This window comes from Juglans regia, chromosome 7 (genome assembly GCF_001411555.2).
Source record: "Juglans regia cultivar Chandler chromosome 7, Walnut 2.0, whole genome shotgun sequence".
Taxonomy (NCBI): domain Eukaryota; kingdom Viridiplantae; phylum Streptophyta; class Magnoliopsida; order Fagales; family Juglandaceae; genus Juglans; species Juglans regia.
In genome coordinates, this window is record NC_049907.1 from 22627389 (window position 1) to 22650157 (window position 22769).

Genomic DNA, 22769 nt, shown 5'->3' on the forward strand with positions numbered 1-22769 from the left:
TAGGACCATGATCGACGTTGTTGTACCTGTAGAGGTGCGTGAGGCATATCGCAACCGGCATGGCAAAGTTGCCCAAAACGTATTGTGTGTATGTGACTTGGACATGAAGTTCACATTCCTGTACATTGGTTGGGAGGGAAGCTCGCATGATGCACGTGTATTCATCGATGCATTGAGTCAGGGCCGCAACGCATTTCCAATGCCTCTCGATGGTAAATATTTAATATTATATAATTATTTTTGTCTGAAAAATTTTGGGTCTTTATATCTGCTGTTGTTAAATCTATGGGATTCGTTCCTTGGGGCCTGATTATCTCAGAATGTTAATGGTTGACAAGTCATTATTATCTAGTCGATTCGGCGTACCCATGTACTTGAGGATTTATGCCCCTTTACCCTAGAGAGAGATATCATAGAAGTGACCGTCAGGGTCACCGGGGATTTAGGGGGTATAAAGATTATTTTAATCATCGTCATTCATGCATTCGTAACGTAATAGAATGTACATTTGGGGTCTTGAAATCACGATTTAGAATTTTAAGACTCATGCCTGGTTATAAAGTTGGGAGGCAAGGGGATCTGATCATTGCATGTTGTACGTTACACAATTTTATTAGAATGATGACCCCGAATGATTGGTTGTTCGAGGAGTGGAGAAATATGGAGCTCAGTCCAAGCAGTCGTGCATATAGTGACGCCGCAGTTTCAGGAAATCATCCTGACATGACCGTCGAATCAGCCCGAGCTATGGCTGCAATTAGGGATGACATTGCCAAACGTATGTGGGAAACTAGGGGTGGTCATTGACTTATATTGATAAATATTGACATTATTATCAATATAAGGGTATAGTTAGAGATTCAAATGTATTACAAATTTGATTTTGGTCTGGCAATATATTACTAATCTATATAGATGAGGAAGTTTGTAGCAAATTTATTTAGAAAATATGGTTGCTAATATTATAAGCTATATACGTAAATTTAGTTTCATAAATAATTGGTCGATATGTAAATTTTATCGTACTAAAATTTACAAGGATTGATTTTATAATTTAATGATGTTATTTTCCTAATTGATTATCACTGACTATAATTGAAAATTAGAGGTAGGCAAAATGAGCATTACTACGGTGAATATGGGAAACGAATTTAAGCACAGCTATTTGTAAAAAATTATTTTATATATATTAGTATTATTTAACCATTTTTTGCAAACAATTACAATAGTCATTTTTGAATAAATGATTATTATTATTATGTAATATTAACTTTCTAATGAAATTTTGTTGAATAAATACAACAAAATTTCATTAGAAAAGACTATTGTAATCCAAAAAATATTATTATTCACTTCATTAAAAAAAAAAAGTAACTGGGTAATTTATAATCTTATTTATGAATGTATTTATAAATAACATTAATATAAAGTTAAAACCATATCAATTCATAAATAAATTACAACTATTTATAAATTATTTCAACTCATCTTATTACTATTTATAACTCATCTCAACTCATCTCACTACTATTTATAACTCATCTCAACTCATCTCACTACTATTCAAAACTCATTTCAAATCATCTTAAATCATCTTAACTCATCTTCGAATCCAAACGACACCTATATGTTTATAATATCACATTTGTTTATAATTTGGTATATGGCTAAGCTGACTAACTTAAGTGAGCGAGTACTTCTAACTAAGGGTATAAATTTAAATCAGAAAATCGGTTCCTATTTTATGAAAATCGGTCGAATTCGGTCTGGTTTCGGTTCCGTAGTTTCTGGAACCGGACCGGACCGAACCGAACATGACCAATTGGTAAAAAAATATATAAATTTATTTTATATATTATACAAAATATTTATATATATAATTATATATCATATATGAAATAATTTCATATTATAATTTATAAATTATAACATAAAATGTTAATTTTAAATATGAACATTTGTAATTTGTTTGATCATATGTTATTAATATAATTATATATAAGATAATGTTGTTATAATTTATCAAATAAAAGTTTAATCTTAAAGATAAAAATTTAATTGATCATATGCTTTAAACATAATATATATATTAAATTATTAATAACATTTTATCATAAGAAGTAACACTTTATTATATGTTTTTTACATTTTAAAAAAACCGGATCGGACCGGACTGGAAACCAGTAAAATCGAAGGTACCGGTTTAGGAGGGTAATCGAGGCGTAATCAGTTTTGAAAAATGCAAAACCGGTACATACCGCTTCGGTCCTAGATTTTGTCCAAAACTGGACCGGACCGGACCGGTTACACCCCTACTTCTAACATAGCCAACCACAAAGACCTTTCGCAATATCTCAAAATAGAAAGGCAAAACATTCCAGTTTTAAACCATTTGCAAAACAGTTTCTCATTGATTTAGTGCATGTTTGAAAACTTGGAGTCTTTTAGAATTTTATGAATATGAATGAAATGGTTCGAGTGAAAATATTTTATTAAATTTTAAGAAAAGAGAAGGAAAAAGTTGAATAAAAATATTATAAAGTTAAAAAATTATTTTAATATAATTTTTCAATATAATTTTTGTTTTGAATTTTATAAAAATTTTGTTGCTTTTTTTGTTTTATTATGAAGTTCGTAAAAATTGTATTGGTTTTTGTATTTGAATAATGATTAAGTAATAATTAGATGAAAATATTGAAAGTTTGAAATTAACAAATGTTTTGTGTTTGATTGATATTATGAATGAAATTATGAGAAATTTTTTGAGAATTTCGACAATGTCCAAATATGTGTTCAATGAAACATTTGGATACAGAGATGAGATATAGAATTCTCAAAATTTTATTTTCAAATATCATTCAAATATAAAAAAAAAAAAATCAATTTTGAATTTTAAACTTTTTCATCTAATCATTATCCATACATAAAAACCTACACAACTTTTATAAATTATAAAATATAACACAAGTATCAATACAACTTTTACAAACTTCAAAACAAAAGTTATATTAAAAAATTATATTTAAATAATTTGTTAACTTTATATACTATTTCTATTCAATTTCTCTCTCTTATTTCCCAAAATCTAATAAAACATTTTCACTCAAACCATTTCACCACTATTCACATAATTATGAGATGTTCCAAGTATCCAAACAAGCCCTAAACCTCTGTATACAAAATTTGAACCTATAATGTAACACCTCACTCCCTAATAAAGTCATTTTTAAAATTTTCGGAGAATCGGTATGCTACTAAACTTGAACTTAAATTTTTTTTTCTTCTAATGAAGTGCTAGGTACAAAGATTCCTTATAATACTATCTTTATTAAATACTTAAAATTCAAAAGAGAGTTTGAAGAAACACTTATTTAAATTCAATAAAGTCTCATGTACTTATCAAAATAACATATTAAACTTTAAATCATAAAACTGAGCATGACATAAATTATCTAGGCCTTTGCCTCGCCTCCCTAGCCAAATCATGTCATGTAGTCTCATCCTTATAAATATCATCACTTGTGATGGTTAAAAAAATAAAAACATACAAAAAATAAGTCGAATACTAAATAAGCAACATTTCGAACAGTAAACATAATAAATATAAGGTTTCTTGAAAAATATGCATACTCATTAATATATACGTAAATAACATGAACATTTATTTATCTTTCACTTTTCATAAATTGGTACCCACTGTTGACCCATGTGAGTTAGGGTTAGCAAATCTAAGTAGATTTCGATTCCGCCCATGGCTGCAGGTTATGGAACCCATACATAAGGAAGACACTCTGTTTGCACTACCAGCATGTACAACATGTCAATGCAATATGCCCATAACATATGGTACCATTTTCATATCATAACATATGTCGTTACGTATATTATCATTCATACTTCATCATAATCATACTTGCATGCTTGTCATATCATAAATTTTCAATGAAATCGCATTCTTTCATAAAATGTCATGATACAATTTTCCTTACATAAAATCATGATTTTTCATAAATCTTTCGATGCACAACTCCTTTCATAAATAATTTAATGCATAAATCTTCACATAAATCATGAATTTTCATAAAATATTTAATGCATGTCTTGCAACTAACACGAAACTTATGCATAAAATTATGATATTTATGACTTGGGTACATAAAAAAGTGTTTCCAATTGAGGGCGTACATGCATAATATTTTTATAAAAGATATGCATTTTACCGTTCATATGTGTAAGGATATGATCGTACTACTTTCCTCGTAGTGTTAATTCAATATTTTCGACATGAGATCGATCATGTAAATTAGAAGGAGAGAGAACATGTGAGGGATGGTGGTAAACTAGAGGTGCTCTGCGTGATTTTGGATAAACAAAAACTACACTGGGCTTGAAAATGAATGAGATACACGTAAAGTGCATGAAGCTGAACGTATATATAAGGAATCAATTTAAAATCTTTAATGTGAAGATGATTTGTATAATTGTAAGAGAGTTCTATTAGGTCATGAATCCTAGTGGAAGGTAGAGATGTGCATAGCTTAGAGTTTGAGAAGACAGTCGGTTAAAGAGTTTTAATGTGAAAATGACTTGTAGAGTTGTATCCCTGTTGGAATAGGATGCCGACGAGTTTGAGTTCGAGTTCGAGTTGGACTCGGTCACGATCATTCAAGAAGAGAGATTGAATTTAAAAACATGATCTAGTAGTTCATTTAATGTAGGATTAGCAGTGAATGAGATTATGTAAAAAATTCAATCAGTTATATTTTAAATTGAAATAAATTTCTAATGACTGATCTTTAAATTTTAAAAGAAGTCTAACTCGTTCAATAAATAATAAATGAGATTTAACCTAGTTATTGAGTATAATTAAAACTTCTAATCAATTTCAATAATTTATCGCTCGTGAGTTTATCCAATATTGCCCATTAAATATAATTTAGGTCAAATAAAAATTATCAATATTTCAACTTTAGAATTATTAGGCCGGGTCATTACATATAACCAGTTAACTAAATAGTCTACCGCTCTACCACCGAGGTATCGAGCAATACTAGGAGAGAAAAGCTCATAGAGTTCAATTTATATTCTCAATCACCACCAATTTAAGCTCAAAGTTTCCTTAGTAACTCCAAGAGCCATTTCAGAGTGACTATATTCATGCCTCATTTCATATGAAATCTCAAAGCAACACTATTTCCTTATATTTTTTATTCATATGATGTCATCAAGATAAGAGATGTCGTTACTAGTCCATCTATCATAGATCTAAACATGATCATATAATAATCCAAACATTACAATAAAAAGAAAATGAGAAGTTTGTGATGCTTTTTAATTTTCATGTTACTAGGCAATCTAGAGTCTATATATATATATATATATATATATATATATGAAGAAAATCAATTTGGTCTTTGTGGTTAGACTCTATTATGCGTTTCTAGTCATATTTTCTATGGGTTCTCTTATCTATTTATTCTCTAAACTAGGGTTATACAAGAAAGAGAATAAATCAAGACTAAAATGACAATAATAATTAAATGAGAATATATTCTCATAGGGCCTTCCGATTTCCTTCAAATAATAGTCTTCAATGGTTGCCTGCCATGTAGACACCCCATATTCAGAAGCCTGGACCGCACTGCAAAGGAAGAAAAAAAAATTCTTCCTCACTCCCAAGTCGCCCCCCCCCTCTCTCTCTCTCTCTCTCTCTCTCTCTCTCTCTCTCACTCATTCCTCACAACCCAAGTTCTTGCCTTTTCATGTCAGGGCCATTAATGAAAAGCTCAAAATTTGAGGAAAAGAAAGATTTGGATGATGGGTTTTTCGAGTCCAAATCCACGCTCCTAAAGCCCCCAGCAACTACGCTAGGTGCAGCTTTAGCCCTACGCTACTCGAATTTGATCATAGTTGGAGAAGATGATCAAGTCACCACAATTGGTCGGTGTGGATGCCAGGGATGATCTTAATGCAATGTTACAAAGTAGTATGCGTTCGATGCTGAGGGATAGGTTGAAGGGATCTGCGGGGTTTTCGGTGAGCGATCCGGTTCTTGCTGAGAAGTGGAGGGAGGCCTTGGGAAGGATCTTGGGTTGGTTGTCACCATTAGCACATAATATGATAAAATGGCAAAGTGATAGAGCTTTGAGTAGCACACTTTGGTGCCCAAAATAAACGTGATGCTTTTGCAGACGCTATGTTTTGTGAATCAGGAGAAGATCGAGGCTACCATTACCGAGCTATTAGTGGGACTGAGCTACATTTGGAAGTTCCAGAGGGATATGACTGCTAAGGCCCTGTTCGAATCCACCAACTTCAATGGGATCTTGAATGCCCTAACACAACGGTTTGAAAGGGTGCGCCGATCTAGTCTGGAGTGGGTGTAAAGTGCGAAGGTGTCGAAGTGGGTCTCTCTTCACAGGAGGAAAAAACATACACGAGGGAAAGTGAAAGTTTTGCTTTTGCTATGCTGTGATGCATTGTATGAGTTTTCTATGAGGAGTCTGATGTGTCAGCATAGCATTGGTTGCCATTAAACTCCCAACTTCGACATTACCGTTCTAAAGAGGAATTGTAATTAATTTTATCAATGGACAACTCATGATACTCATTGATCTATTATATGTCTCTACATATAGTATTGAGTATATATCTCATATAATAACTATAGTCACTCTGCCCCTTTTTATGTTTAATTCATTCAAGAATAACCACATACTTATTTTTCATTCTGGACCTACTATCAGAAATTTAATGGGGCACTTAATGGATCTACCATCACAAACTTTATTCGGGTGTGAGTCATCAATCGGTCAAACCTGACTTTCCCCGAATAACAAAAATCATGCCAGTCGAGTTTCAGTCATTCAGGTTTGTGTTGACTCATAGATTATCTATCTTCTTTCTAATCAACTTAATTTAATTATATAATTATATATATGTTTTCATTTTTTTTTATACAGGAAGAATAGAGTTTCGAACTCTAGATAAAGATTACAGATTATGTCAATCAAGAGACATGTTTTTAACGTGTTTTCATTAGTCTTTTCTTTGTTTTGTTATATTGTTCATCTACAACATACATCGATAACATCATTTGGAGTAAGAATATATTATTTATTTGAAATTATGTGGTTTGGATAGTGAGTTGAGATAAAAGTTAAAAATTGAATAAAATATTATTAGAATATTATTTTTTAATATTATTATTATTTTGAGATTTGAAAAAATTGAATTGATTATTATATTTTATATGGAAGTTTAAAAAAGTTGTAATGATGAGATGAGACGATATGAGATTACAATTTTATCAAATTTTCACATAAAATATAATAAATAATTCAAAATTTTTAAATATCAAAGTAATAATGATACTAAAAAATAATATTATAATAATATTTTCTTTAATTTTTAATATTCATCTAAAATCATTTTATTTTATCTCACTGTCCAAACGTGACGTTCTAAAGATTTTCACTTTTCAACCATGGTAAGTCCTAACTCAATCAATTATCATAATAAATAGATGTGATAATTTTTGGCATTTTATCGATATTCAAATAATTCAATGTCAAATGGTAGTCACTAAAAGTTATTTCATGAATTGTTAAGACTTTTCGAAGTCTATATTATGTGTAGCACTGAATAAAACTTTCTACTGTGAAAAATGATGTATTAAATGAGTTAATCAGTTCAACCAGTGGGTTATTTGGGTCAATCGGATTTGTGTCCAATTGATTCAAGTCACGTTATGCTTGGTCACATTTTATTTTTAAATTGGTATTAGTTATGGATATAACAAAATAATTCTATTATATGTATTGTACTATTTAGATCTATTTAGCATTCTCTTAGTTATTAAATATATATATATATATATATATATATTTAAGATTAATCAAATATTTTTCCATAAAATATTGTCGACTCAAAATTCTTTATTATCTTTTAAGAAGGGTAGGGTCCACATAAAATTTTTATAAAATAAAGTTTACATATTGACGTAGTTGAATATAATACGTTAAATCTATTTTATAATAAAAAAATATTTACAATCTAGTATATCATATTACATTTTTATCTAAATGAGAAAGATTATGGTATACTCTAATAGTCTTTAAGTGAACTAAGCATTGGCAATTGGGTGCTGCTACCTATTCCCATGAGTTTGTCTCTTTAAACTTATCATTAGAGCAAATTTTACTTTTTTATTTTTTATTTTAAACGTCTTTTAAAAATAAAAAATATACCACTTTACTAATTAGTTAAATTTTTAACTATTAAAAAATTAATAAAATAAAATAAAATATCCATAATTTTAAAAGGATAAACTCACGAGACCAAGTATAATTTTTCTTGGCAGTTACATCGTTTGATTGGAGTCTAAAATGCTTCCAAATGAAATGGCATGGGAAGTGAGAAAAGTTAGAGGTATAATCGGTCCAGTTTAATCTAATTTTAGAGAAATTTGAAATCAAATTGGTATATACCAATTTTGAAAATTTAAGAATCGAAATTGAACTTTTCGATTTTTTTAGTTTCGATCCGATCTGGTCTGATTTTCCTGTTTACCATTTACACATGTGACATTATATACGTTTAATATTATAATTATTTTTAATACTAAACTTAATTGTGATAATTTAGTATTTATTATTAATAATTACTATTCATTAATGTTTAATTATAGTATTATAATACAAGTAGTTTCTAACTTATTAATAAGGTTAATAAACTTGAATAATAAGATTAAAATTTTATGTTATATTAATTAGAAATATAATATATAATGTATATAATAATATAAAAATTTATATATAATATAAAAAATTAAAAAAATATATATATATCGATTTAGTTCGATTTAAATTGATTTTTAAAATATGAAAATCAGTGCAGATTTACGATCGATTTTCAGTTTTAAGAATCAATATCTCATTAGACTGATTACAAACTAGACCAAATCCATAGGATTCAATTCAAACGATTTTTCGATTTTTTTTTACACCTATAGTCAGAAAAGGTACAACATAATTGTATAATAAACTCCCAATTAATTTCAATTTTAATAAAAAATAAAAATTAAGGAGGTTGGGGCAGTATCATATTTCTAGGACTTTCGAAAAGAAATATTCTACCCATCTGCCTACTGCCTCACATACGGCACACGAAATCTGACGTGGCCTTTTCCTTTTTTTTTTTTTTTGAATTACACTTAAACGTGCGTTTAGTTACCGAATAATAAAAATCAAATTGAGTTTGAATTCCCACCCACCCCTGCCCTCGTTTTCCTCCCCCTCCCTGAATCTCGAAACGACCTCCCTTCAGAAATCACTCTCTCAAGATTCTTGATTACCACGACGGCAACTCGACCCCCCGAGCCAAGTGTAGGACGGAGCACCCAAAGCCGCGACGGACTGATCTCGACCCCGAGAGAGAGAGGGCGTTCTTCACAAAGACGAGTAATACATTTTTTCAAATTTTTTAAATGTCGTGTAAAGTACAAGTGATTTTATTCTCTTTGTTATGGTGATTGTAATCTAGGCTATGGAAATATGTAGGCATATGGATTGATAATGCCACTTTGAGAATTGAATAGCATGTGTTTGTAAAAAAGACTCAAACAAAACATTCTGCCCCTCAAAGAAAACATTTGCTCATTTTGCGCTGTGGTGATGGAAATGATGCGAATGGCATGCTTCATATCAAGTCTGCACTCATTTTTATTTTTTTCCAAGCCATACCTAGTCTACACCTGATTCTCAGTTCTGTTTCTAGAATATTATTAGCTGGATTTTCGAATTTACAGCTTAGTCAAAGGTTGATGCATTTCAATGTTTCACTTGTGATTCTAGTGTATGCTCATGCTATACACACAACTGTAACTTTTGGGATGGGATTGTGGAGCATTGGTAAATGTAGTGAGTTACATATATATATATATATATATATATATATATATAATAGGCAAAGAAGAACGATAGTAAGATGAAGATGAAAAATGGCCTTCAATGATAAGTATTTGACTTGCTATTTTCCTGGATGCATGTGAAAATAGACAAAATAGACTATCTCATTCTAATTAATAGAACTTTTGTAGTGAAGGCATGCAAATTATCTCTCGGTATACTAATGAAATGTACTCTAATATTATAGTTTCCTTGGGAGGGCATGGGGTCCTTTCTCTCGGGTCTTCTTTGCTTACACATATATGGACAACATTATCATTCCCAAAGGCTGGTATAACTGGGGTGACCCAGCAAACATGTTCCTGAGCCAAACATGTTCCTGAGCCCGTGACCTTAATGTGATGTAATGAGAAACCCGTGTCATCTAAAAGACTGCTCCTCCCTTGTGCTGTTAGGGCCCCCATGTTCTGTGCTATTGCATGCATGTGAAACTATGGAGAGCAGCTTTAGTAGGGAATCAACACAAGAAACTAATGGTGGATAAGCCTTCATTCTACAGATTATATAGGCATACACGGCTTGAGTTTGAATCTTCTAAGAAGAAAGTTTGAAGTTAATGTAGTTAATTTGCTAAGATGATTAGGTTTGCATGCTATGAAGCCAAGTAGTTCTCACTCAAACAAAGGGTGAAGGATAGGGTAATAGATATTGTCCCATACAGGTGTGTGAATTTGTACAAAAAAATTCAACCAAGCAGGTTCTGGTGGCACATAATTAAGTTTATACGACAATACTTGAAGTTGGAAACATACTCTAACTTTGACTAAAGTGCATTGTCAGCATTTACAGATTAATTGGAAACAACCAACACAATGCACTAACAATTTGTAGTAAAGCATAAACAGCTAGATATAAAGCCTTAGCCATGATAAATAAATTACAAAGATTCAATATGTTTTAAAAAAGGAACACCGACCAGAAAAGATAAATTAGACAAATTATCTTTCAATAAATTACAGTATTCACAGTGATAAAGTCTTAACTTGACAACTGGCCCAAAAACAACGAACAGATTTTAAAAGATAGAATCAACTTCAAATAAGACAAGGTTAACTAAACTAATTAGAATTTGAACAAAAAGAAAGAAAATCAATTTCAATTCCCTAATTTGTCAAAGAAATTCCAGTATAAACTCAAAATGAAAGGCTTGTTCTCCACAGGATTAGTTAGGTTTAAAGAAATTCAAATTCGTGAGAGGATGAAACATGCAAGAAAATAATTATGCACTAGCAGGAGCATGTGCATATGTGGATCCATTGATGTGCATGTTAATCAAAATGCACCCCAGTTATAACCTCAGAATATTATATATATATATAATATTATATATATATATATATTATAGGCAAAGAAGAACGATGGTTTTTACATAGTTTTAGTTATCTCCATGAATCTCATGTTTCTGAAAGTAAACATTTTGTCGGCATTATCTTGTCTTCTAGAGCTGGCCATTTCAGATCAGACTAAGAAGGCTGTTGTGTTGCTGAATGTTCTTTTTACGTAGTTATTTGTGTAATTTTGAGGAAGAAATTAATTGTGGACATGTTAGTTAAATATCAAGAATATCTATTCATTTGTTAGTGAAATGACAAGAATATCTATCCTATTTTGCAATGTGCACCCAAAGTATCCATTTACCAATGACACAACAACCTATGTTTATCTATTTACCAATGACAATGTTTATCTATTTTCAGCAAATGACAAGTTCAAGTACCAATATCGGTTCAAGTGCGTGGACTTCAAGAGGGAAAGACAAAGCAAGTTTGGACAGGCCACTTTGCTATTGTGGCATTCCATCGAAACTTCGAATATCTGGGAAGAGTAATAGTTTTGGCAGAAGATTTTACAACTGCCCAAACTATAAGATCAATAAACAATGTCAATATTTTGAATGGATTGATCTTGAAAGTCAACAAAATCCATGTTGCAAGATGACGTTAGAGTTAGCTCAACGAAGGAACGAGAGGTTATTTCATGAACATGTAACGATCGAAACTGCAAAATATAACGCAATGGAGAAGAAGTATAAGGGAACCTTAAAAGTGTTGTTCACATCGTGGTTGTTGTTTATTGCGATTTTTGCTGTAATTTTTATGTATCCCAAAAATACTTCTGTATGTCGGACAGTGCTTCAACTCATGTAATGTAAGTTGTTTTAGTTTTAGACAACTGATTGTAATGAACATGTGATGTAATTAGTCGTGTTTAGTAAATGTAATGAACATGTGATGTAATGAGTTGGCTTTTGTCAATGTTTTAGAATGTTATGGACATGTTTTGCAGGCAAGAATATATACATGCAGGCAAGAATATACAATATATTAATTAAGAAGAATCCTGTAAATGCTGCAAGGAGGGACTGTATATACATGCAGCAACCTGTACATCTACCAACCTTTTTTTGTTTATTTTTTTTAAAACAAAATAACTAGTTATTTTATATACCAACAGGCAAAACAATAATGAATAACAAAACAAAGCAAAACTCAACCTAAATGAGCAAAACTCACATACAACTAACGTGGTGCATTTATAATAATGAAATGCATAAAAACATTCCACCAACAATTGTCACATACGACCACAACCTCAAAATAAATGTGCACAAAATACTTCAAGATTTCTATAATTTATATAATAATGTTTTTATACAAGTACTGCATTCGACTATCTGTACATTCTTTACAACCACAACTGTCAACAAAAAGGCTCCAGATTTTCACAAAATCTTTCAAATAACCCATCAAAAATATAATAATGATTGTCATACATGTTGAACACCCACAAAAAATACTCAAAGAAACCCATAAACAACGTTTCACAAATTCTCATCATTGCCCGATGGTGTTTGTTGTGTGACAGTACTATATTGGGTTCCAACAACAACATCTTCAACGTTAGCACCAACTTGGGGGGCCAATACCTCACCAACTCCAACTTGTTCGTCAGCAAATATTTTCCTGCAAGTCTAATTTCCAAAATGCCAGAAAATACACATTTATTAGAAAGGAAAAGAAACACTAGTCCAACATATATACAATTAATAGAAAAAAAAAACAGAGTACCTGTTTCTTCTTTCTCTTGGTTGCAGCCTTTTCTACAGGTGGAACCTTTCTCTTAGTTGGAGGTCTCCCTTTCCCTCAAATAACGTTAGGGCTTAATATTTTTTTACCCTTATCCACGACGTCGCTCTCATTGACCTTGGTTGAACCGGACTCAAGTGGTAATTCTTTAAAATTATGCTCAAATTCATCCAAAACCCGCATGAATGCATTGACATGCTCATCACTTGGGGATACACGCGTCGCTAATTTCATACATCTTTTAATCACAAGTTCATACCTTCGTGAGTCTGCATTATCCCGCAAATCATCATAGCTACTTTTGACAAGTGTGTATCTTCTCTTTAAGTCTTTCCTCCACCGATCCAAGATATACCTCTCTGGCAACACATGAATCTTCTTAATTTGACAAAGTTTAAATACATGCCTACAAAGAATGCCCCTCATTTCAAACAGTGCACACGTGCATTTAATATCACATTCCTCCTCGTTATAGTAAACTACGTAATGGACGGTTTTGACATGATCACCCGTGGTAATTTCATCCAACACGTCAAAGGTGGAAATACAACCCTGTTTGCTAACAGGTATGCAGTTACAACAAATCATCCCCCACACCTCCCCTTGGATTTCTTTAAACTTTGCATTTGTATACACCGCTTGAAACTGCTTCTCAAAGTGGAATGGAGTCACACAAGGGATGGTTTGGTTGCACGAATTGAAATCAGCTGTCGTCTCTACTTCCACCTTCTTCCTCAAAGCATTGTCAAATTGATCGACAAATTCCTTTAACGTTGTACCAGAATGCACATATCCGTCGAAAAAGGCATTCATGCTTTCAGACCGCTGTGTAGTGCTCATACCAGCCCAGAATACACCCTTCAAGTAAGCTGGAACCCAAAATGATCTCTCGGTATACAACCCTTCTAGCCACGCGTTATCACCAAGGTCATATTTCTGAATTAGTTCCCCCCATTTGCCATCAAATTCTTCACAGGTATGCGAATCATATATGGCACTCTGAATGTCAGTCTTCAACCCTGCGTTGAATTGTGAGTGGGATCCCAATTTCTCAGGCAGTTTCCGCATGATATGCCATAGACAATATCTATGGCGTGTTTCTGGGAATACCATCGCAATGGCACTCTTCATTGCCCGATCTTGGTCTGTTATGATTGCTTTTGGAGCTTGACCATTCATGCAGTCCAACCATGCTCGGAACAACCACACAAAAGTACTTGTATCCTCGCTTGAAATCAATCCAGCCCCTAACAGTATGGACTGCCCGTGATGGTTTACCCCAACAAAAGGAGCAAAAGGCATACCGTATCTATTTGTTAGATACGTCGTATCGAAGGTGATCACATCTCCGAAATACTCGTACGTAGCTCGACTACGTGCATCAGCCCAGAACACATTTCTGAGTCGCAACTCATCATCCACATCAATCACAGAAATAAATCCATCATTCATCTTCCTCATCCTCTTAAAGTAATCACTAAGTGCTTCGCCACCTCCTTTACCCAGCCTCAAGTGTTTTGCTTTGTCAATATAATTTCGACAATCTTTCTCTTGAAATTCAAGATTCTCGAACCCGCCCGCATCAACAACAAGTGCTCCAAATTTTTTGTTCATTCGAATACATGCCTTGTCATTTAGATCGAGCATTCTTTTACTGTATTCATCTAAACACTTGTGACTTCTAAAAAATCTAGACTTCTGTGGGCTGACAGTACCATGATTGTGAGTATTCTCAGCAGTGGTCAAAACCCATACACCCTTTTTGTCCAAGTGAGCATTTAACTTCGCCTTACAGTCCGTTTTAATGGTTGGCCGCGGCTTCGAGATATTACTATGACTCGGATGGTACTTGCCGCCACGTGCACACCCAATTGTCACATACTTCGGTTTCCCAGATGCATCTCTCTTCGTCCTTTGTGTGATAACACTAAAACCTTGTTGTTTGGCATATCGCTTATAATATGCCAGAAGCTCTTTATCAGTGGCGAATTCCATACCAGGCTTTGGCTCCTCAACTCGTTCATCATCATCCGATACTTCATTAGTTCCTTCGGCCTCTGCCTCTTTATTTATGTCCGACGAAGTTTCTGAAAATAAAAATGCATGTTTTGTATTAGAATTTATATTATAACATTGGATGTCTACTAATTTAGTTAAAAGTCTAATACCGTTAGTTACATGACAGCTCTGATCAATCGTGTGTGATGTACCTCCAAAATTCTTTTCAGTTTCAGCACCCAATGGCAATGGCACAATTGATGATTCACTTGCTTGAGGAGTCTTTTCAGATCTTGCTAACTCCTCCGGATTACTCGATGGAGGCTATAATGAGGCCCGGTGTTCAAATAAATTCAATGCATGATAAGAAAAAAAAAAAACTAAAAAGGTTTGAAAGGAATATACCTGGTAGGTATATTGAACTTGTGTGGACTCATCCAGATTATTCGACAGAGGGTAGGGCATCGTTGGTGCAAAAGGTGGCATCAACGGTACCTGTAGTTATGCACGGTGTTAGAACATCCCAAATGCATATAAGGAAAAAAAAAAAAAAAACTAAAACAGTTTAAAAAGAATCTACCTGACCCCAAGCACATGTATATGGATTTGGATATGCATTTTGAGGTATGATAACTAACGGGTAGTACGGGTTTCCTGGACCATAATATCCCTATAATACACAAATAAAAAATAGATTTAACTAAATGGCAATAGCAGACACAACGACATTTCCAAATGACCATTATATTTCATACTTGAGTCGGTGAAATCGATGTAGATGGTGTAGGTGGTGTTTTATCTTCCTCTTTGTCCATCCCGCTGTTTCAACTGAAGATACGGAAATTAAATTAAATTGTTACCCAACTAAAAAAAATACAAAGAACATGGTTACCCAACTCAAACTAATATTCTTTATACGGCTCTAATCATTTAATTTTAAATTTGAATCCAAAACAAACAAAAAATAGTTCCCACTTTTATACAACGCATCAAAAAAGTAGTTCCCACTCTTATACAACACAAAAAAAATTACCTTACACTAACACCCCAAGTCCCAAGTTTCCAAACAAATTAGAAAATGAAACATATCAAATATATAGACAAAAGAGTAAAAAACTTAATGTAATGAACTTGCGATAGCCAATTCCATTGCTTACATTTTACATGATGATTATATAGCCAAGTCATAGTTCATAAAATTCAATAAGAAGTAAACAAAAAATAAAAAGTAAAGAAAAATCCAAACTTTATTTATTTACTGTGATTTTCGGTTTAAGAAAAATCCAAACTTTGAACTGAAATAACAACCTGAGCAAACAAAAACCATATCTTCATTATAGCCTCATTTAAAGATTTTTCAAGAAAGAAGAAACTTTAACAATAAAACCCTAGAAAATAATTAGTTGCTAATTGAAAAACTAACTACAATGTCCTCTGCTTCTTCAAGTCCAAATAAAGTTAAGAAAGGCTTTGCAAGATTCACATAAAAAACCACAACCTGAGCAAACAAAATCACCGAAAATAAAATCTACTTCGTCTAAAAAACTTATCAATGGTAAAGAAAAAACACCTGAGCTGAGCAAAGAAAATAAACTTGTGAACTTGTATAAATATTTTGCCTCTCAAAAATTATAAAATAGAGAAAAAAAATCTTCAGGAGAAGATTTACCAGTAGACAGTAGTGGGTCAGTCGTGGATTCGGCGGTGCTAGACGGTGCCGGACGTGAAGAGGCCACTGGCGGAGGTAGAATGCGGGGGGAGGAAGAGTGTGATGGCAGAGGAAGAATGCAGGGGAGGATGAATCGCGCGGGGGGGGGGGGGGGGGGGTGGGGTTGAACGCGGGGGGCATTCAATGTTTTACTTTTACGCACGTTTAAAAAAAGAAAAAAAAAAAAAAAGAAAAAAAAAGAAAAGGCCACGTCAGAATTCGTGTGCCGTATGTGAGGAACGGGCAGATGGATAGACGAACTCCTTCGAAAAACACATTACGAATGGCGCCCAAAACGGAAGGAAGAATATTGACTTGTTCAGCTTTTGGAACTCTCTAGACATTTCACGTTACCTCCCTCGTCTCTGCCACCATTAAAGCTTAAAACCCAGCCTCTCTCGACGTGAGTCATCTTGAAAGCATTAATCAAGCGTTGCTCTCACACATTGATCCTTATCTGATTCATTGCAAAATCGGTTCATAACCTTAGCCATGGATGACGACTTCGAGCTCCCGACCTCCAGCGACGTGAATATGGACGAGGACATGGGCATTCCCGAGGATGATCCAGTTAATCCGATTCTCAAGGAGGGTGAAGAGAAGGAAATTGGGAAGAACGGGCTGAAGAAGAAACTGGTCAAGGAAGGCGAAGGCTGGGAGACTCCTAGTGCAGGAGATGAAGTTGAAGGTTCGTATGCTGTTTGATCGATTGCATATATGTTTGTTTGAGTTTCTTTGGTTGTGGAAGGTGATTTTGTGGATGGGTTGGCATTGCATTTGCAGTTCATTACACTGGGACGCTACTTGATGGAACGCAGTTCGACTCTAGCCGTGACAGGGGCACATCGTTCAAGTTCAAGCTTGGCCAAGGTAATTAACTTTCTTCTTAATTATACATGGCTTTTTGGCTCGTTTATTCTGCATTTGTACTAGTCTAGCCTAGCCTGTTTGTCGGGCTTCGGTTCGAAGTAACGTATGAAGAAACTTTCTTGTGTTTAGTTTCATGGTTCATTTAACTGCAAGCGTAGGGAATTAAACCATCGAAAAATTAGAACTTTTTTATGAATTGGTTGTTGGAGCTGTTATTTGTTTCATGGACAATGAGTTCTACTTGAGGGTTTTAAGATTTAATTATTACAGATGGAAGCTTCATAATCTGGTTAAGTTTAAGGTTTTAACTAGTTGATGTCATCCGAATACGAGCAGAGAGGTCAAAATGGATGTTTCCAAACTTCTTACATAAAGAAGTTTGGCAATGTTGATTATCCAGATATATTTAGGATTGCAAAATCTTGATTTTGCTGGTTAGAAGCATCAAGTGATTTCTTTTTTGTAACTTACCCAGAAATTTTTGTTTTCAATACAAGCATCCCTTCTTTTGGATTAAGGGCGCTTCAAAACATGTAGTGCTTCTGTTAGTCAAGTACATGGGCGGGTTACACTTAAGTATTCTCTTTTAATTTGAAGTTACAACATAACATTCAATAAGATTTCTTGAGCTTGGCCTTTAGTAGATAGAAGAAAGTCTGATCGTTTCTCCGTTCCATTCTCTAGGTGGAGATTCAATAAGATTTGCATCTTAAGGAATATTGGATTAAGAAAAAAAATGGTGTTTTTTCATCAGTATTGTATTTTAGAATAATTGAGGACTATTTTTCATGATACACGATCAAAGATATTTTGTGTTGTACTTCCCCCATTGTATATTATATAGATGGGAAGAATTTTAGGTTTGGAAGATTTTATTACCCAGTTATTGCACTCAAAAGTCACCTCAGTAGCTCCTTGAGTGTTTCTTTGGTCTTGGCCGTTCTTTCTTGTGTCTGTGCTCTGTGGTTTGCGTTCAAGGTCAAGCTCATAATTATGTTTCTTGATTTCAGGACAAGTGATTAAGGGATGGGATGAAGGCATAAAAAGCATGAAGAAGGGCGAGAAAGCCATTTTCACCATTCCTCCTGAGTTGGCTTATGGTGAGTCGGGATCCCCCCCAGCTATACCACCCAATGCCATCCTTCAGTTTGATGTGGAATTGCTGTCTTGGACTAGTATTAAGGACATATGCAAAGATGGGGGAATTTTCAAGAAAATACTTACCAAAGGAGAGAAATGGGAGAATCCGAAAGACTTGGATGAAGCCTTTGGTATATCTTCAATCCTGTACTTCTCGACTCATTGATATAACTTTAATGGACCTGTTTTGTTGTTCTCTGACCATTTTTTGTTCTCTGCATTGCAGTTAAATATGAAGCTCGGCTTGAAGATGGAACTCTCATTTCAAAATCTGACGGGGTGGAGTTCAATGTTGGAAATGGTTTGCCTCCATAACTATATGTAGACAAGTGCATTTTACATTGTCTTAAGTAATTATTGCACCATGTAAATTAGCTACTTCAGTAATTGCAATGTGTTGTCTTTTTGTTTGCAGGCTATTTCTGTCCTGCTCTGTCAAAATCTGTGAAAACAATGAAGAAGGGGGAAAAAGTCCTCTTGACAGTGAAGCCACAATGTGAGTTCAGGTCTTGTTTGCAAATTTAACTTCTATATTCTATTTTGATAACCATATCGGCAATTATTCATCATATTTATTCTTACTTTTTGCAGATGCATTTGGGGAGTCAGGACGACCGGCATCTGGTGACGAAGGTGCTGTGCCTCCAAATGCTACCCTCCAGATAACTGTTGAGTTGGTCTCTTGGAAGGCTGTTTCTGAAATAACCAAAGACAAGAAGGTTCTGAAAAAGATCCTGAAGGAGGGAGAGGGATATGAACGACCAAATGATGGAGCAGTTGTCCAAGGTATTATGGCTGGAAGCAATAAGTAGATCTGTGGCATTTAAGTTCCTCAATTTCTTTGTTCAACTGCGCCATGTAAATCTTGTTGTTATCCTTGCCAACTTTTCAGTGAAACTAATTGGCAAGCTGGATGATGGGACTATCTTCACAAAGAAGGGTCATGAGGAGGAGCCATTTGAATTCAAAGTAGATGAAGGTACAACAGCTTTTTTGTAGTTTGTAACTCAAATTTCTTTGCTTCTGTGATTATCTTCCTAGATTAAAGTCTACTCTATTTTTTTTTTTTTTTTTTGCACATAATTTTCAAAAGGTATTTACAGATGATACCTGGATTATGATTTGTGTCCAGAACAAGTTGTTGACGGACTTGATAGAGCTGTGAAAAAAATGAAGAAAGGGGAAGTTGCTCTTGTGACTATTCAACCAGAGTATGCTTTTGGGCCATCCGAAACACAGCAAGAATTGGCAATCGTTCCTGCAAATGCGACTGTGGATTATGAAGTTGAGCTGCTCTCCTTTGTGAAGGTGGGTGTAAGGTGTTGCTTTCTGTGTGATACACTTCTCTTTGGATGAAGGTTATCGTCGTTCAAATACTTTGGGGATACGATAAGGAGTAATAAATAAATGGAATGCAGGATAAGGAATCTTGGGAGATGAATACGCAGGAGAAGATTGAAGCAGCTGGTAAGAAGAAGGAAGAAGGGAACGCTTTGTTCAAGGCTGCTAAATATGAAAGAGCATCAAAACGATATGAAAAGGTCTACATGAAAATTCATCTGTGATTAGATCTAAGCTTAAGATGTATAAGATATTACGTGCTTGTGATATGGACGTGCTCATATAACCGTTCTCTGTGTTGTGCAGGCTGTAAGGTTCATTGACCATGACTCTTCTTTCAGTGAAGAAGAGAAGAAGCAGGCCAAGGTGCTCAAAATTACCTGCAATCTTAATAATGCAGCTTGCAAGCTGAAACTTAAAGACTACAAGCAGGCTGAGAGGCTGTGCACAAAGGTCTGTCTTTTCTTTGTACTTAGTTTAGTATGATGGTTCCTGTTATTCTTCTTCCAGCTGTGTATGTGTGGAATTAATTAATGTCCTGATATCTGCAAGATTTGTCTTTATGTAGGTGTTAGAACTTGACAGTAGGAATGTGAAAGCTCTATACAGGAGGGCACAAGCATGTATACAACTTGTTGATTTGGATCTGGCAGAACTGGATATCAAAAAGGCTCTTGAGATAGACCCAGACAACAGGTGAGTTCACTAATTTCATGGATTACTGTGCTTTTCTGATATATATAAGATAGGGCTATATAAGATGTTGTTTGAACAAATTTTTCTTCTGATCGATGCACTGAATGTTGTGTTTTGTGGATCGATTCTGTAACTATGTAAAATCATCATTTGTCTCAAAAGTTTAAGCTGATGGGAAGATGTAGATTTTGATATTTGTATTTTGTTCTCAGCACTCCCCCTTATATATGAGTTAGACTCTTCTCAATGAGTAGATCCAACACGTGGTATATTTAATTAAATGGAATAAAATGTAGAGTTTGAGTTTGAACTCAGGATCATATCATGTTAGATTTTTACTCGTTCTAAAATTTTAAACTAATGAAAAGAGGTAGATTTTAATATTTGTATTATATTCATCTTTGTGACTTAACCCAAAAAAATTATCGGTTGTTGTCAGGGATGTAAAACTCGAATACAAGATTTTGAAGGAGAAAGTCAGAGAATATAATAAGAAGGATGCCCAGTTTTATGGCACCATCTTTTCGAAGATGAACAAATTAGAGCAAGCGAGATCGTCAGTAAGTTCACTAAACATCTTATTTTATCTGATTGCAATACCATGGTTTGATTTGTTTTTGTGGTCAATCATTAATGATTTCTTTTTCTATCCTGTGTTTACACAGAAAGTAGAAGCAAAGCAGGAGCCAGTGTCTAGTGTCGGTTGAGAACGGCCTCCTTCCTTCCTTCCCTCCCTCCCTACCTACTACCTCCCAGCCACTCATCTATCATCTCATCTATTGTAAAACCAACAAACAGTATGAGAATTGAGGTTATTTGTTGGAGTTTGGTGAATATTTTTGGAATGTAAATCAGAGTACTGTGTAATCAATTAATAAAATGTGTAAACTCTTCCTATGGCTATGAGTAGTAATTGCATGTTTGAAGAGGATGGTGCTATAAACTGGGCATTCCTTTTGCTATATGAGTATCATCAGACTATCAAAGTTGTCATTTTATTTTAGACCACAATTAATTATCCTTTAAAATTCACCTATTAAAAAAAATAAAGAAATAATTAGGAATGGTAAAGCGGATTATAGAAAATAAAAAAAAAATTAATTTTTTGTACCTTCTATTTATCATAACCATTTTACATTTATCATTTAATGCGCAATATGAAATATGAAATATTTCTAGGACGGCATCAAGTTTGAGATCAATTCGAGGAACGCATTATGGGAGACTGGGAGCAAGGTTTACATTTGGGTAGTGAGAAGTGTTGAGAATGTTTAGAAATAGTAGTGAAAAAGTAATGAAAAAGTAATAATAAAATATTGAATAGTAGTAAAAAGTAAGTGAAAAGTAATGAATAGTAGAAAAGTAGATAAAAAGTAATAATAAAGTAAAGAATAGTAATGAGAGTACTTGAGGTACTCTCACTTGCCAAACAAAGCCTAAACACTACTTTTTCAACACATTTCAAATTAATTATTAATGAAATCTATTTTTTTTTAACTTCTCATAAAAAAAAGTTAAATTTATCTCAATTTATTTCATATATTTAAAGATATATCTCAATATATTTACATTCAAATATATTTCAATGCCAAGAGTTTAATGATCTAATGACATATAGCTTGATTTTTCAAATAAAAATCTGAGTTCGAAATCCCTCGCCCTATTGTAAAAGAAAACATATTTCAATATAACTTACAAAATATTACTTTGTACAAATTAATTCAAATCACATGAAATTACTTAAACATCTAATTACAGTCTAAATCTTCCTGAATTTTATTATGTTCTTCTTAAAAACATTCGGTCGATGGTAGTAGCTATTTACTAATCAATCGATAGATGGTTAAAAGGGGAGGTTGTAGATTTTTTTAAGGAAAAAAAAAAAAAGCATTATCATTAGCTCATAATATGAAAGCAATGTCATGAAGGCCAAATCTCAAATAGCATGAAGAGCAAATGCAA

General features: G+C 33.5%; 2 protein-coding genes across 2 annotated transcripts; one reads left to right on the forward strand and one right to left on the reverse strand.

Moving 5' to 3' along the window:
• Positions 1–12789: 12789 nt before the first annotated feature.
• On the reverse strand, positions 12790–15867 carry LOC109021051 (protein FAR1-RELATED SEQUENCE 4-like). Its single transcript, XM_035691467.1, has 6 exons — positions 15808–15867; positions 15633–15722; positions 15458–15547; positions 15265–15376; positions 13314–15141; positions 12790–12931 (listed from the first exon to the last, which is right to left on the reverse strand). Exons 1-6 carry the CDS (start codon positions 15865–15867, stop codon positions 12790–12792), a joined length of 2322 nt encoding a protein of 773 aa, XP_035547360.1.
• A 1177-nt stretch (positions 15868–17044) lies between these two features.
• On the forward strand, positions 17045–21713 carry LOC108996649 (peptidyl-prolyl cis-trans isomerase FKBP62-like). The gene is made up of 13 exons (XM_018972661.2): positions 17045–17448; positions 17544–17630; positions 18641–18901; positions 18997–19071; positions 19186–19266; positions 19362–19556; positions 19663–19749; positions 19903–20078; positions 20189–20311; positions 20418–20564; positions 20680–20807; positions 21247–21367; positions 21473–21713. The coding sequence occupies exons 1-13, from the start codon at positions 17253–17255 to the stop codon at positions 21512–21514; spliced, it is 1719 nt and encodes a 572-aa protein (XP_018828206.1). The 5' UTR covers positions 17045–17252; the 3' UTR covers positions 21515–21713.
• The last annotated feature ends 1056 nt before the right edge of the window (positions 21714–22769 follow it).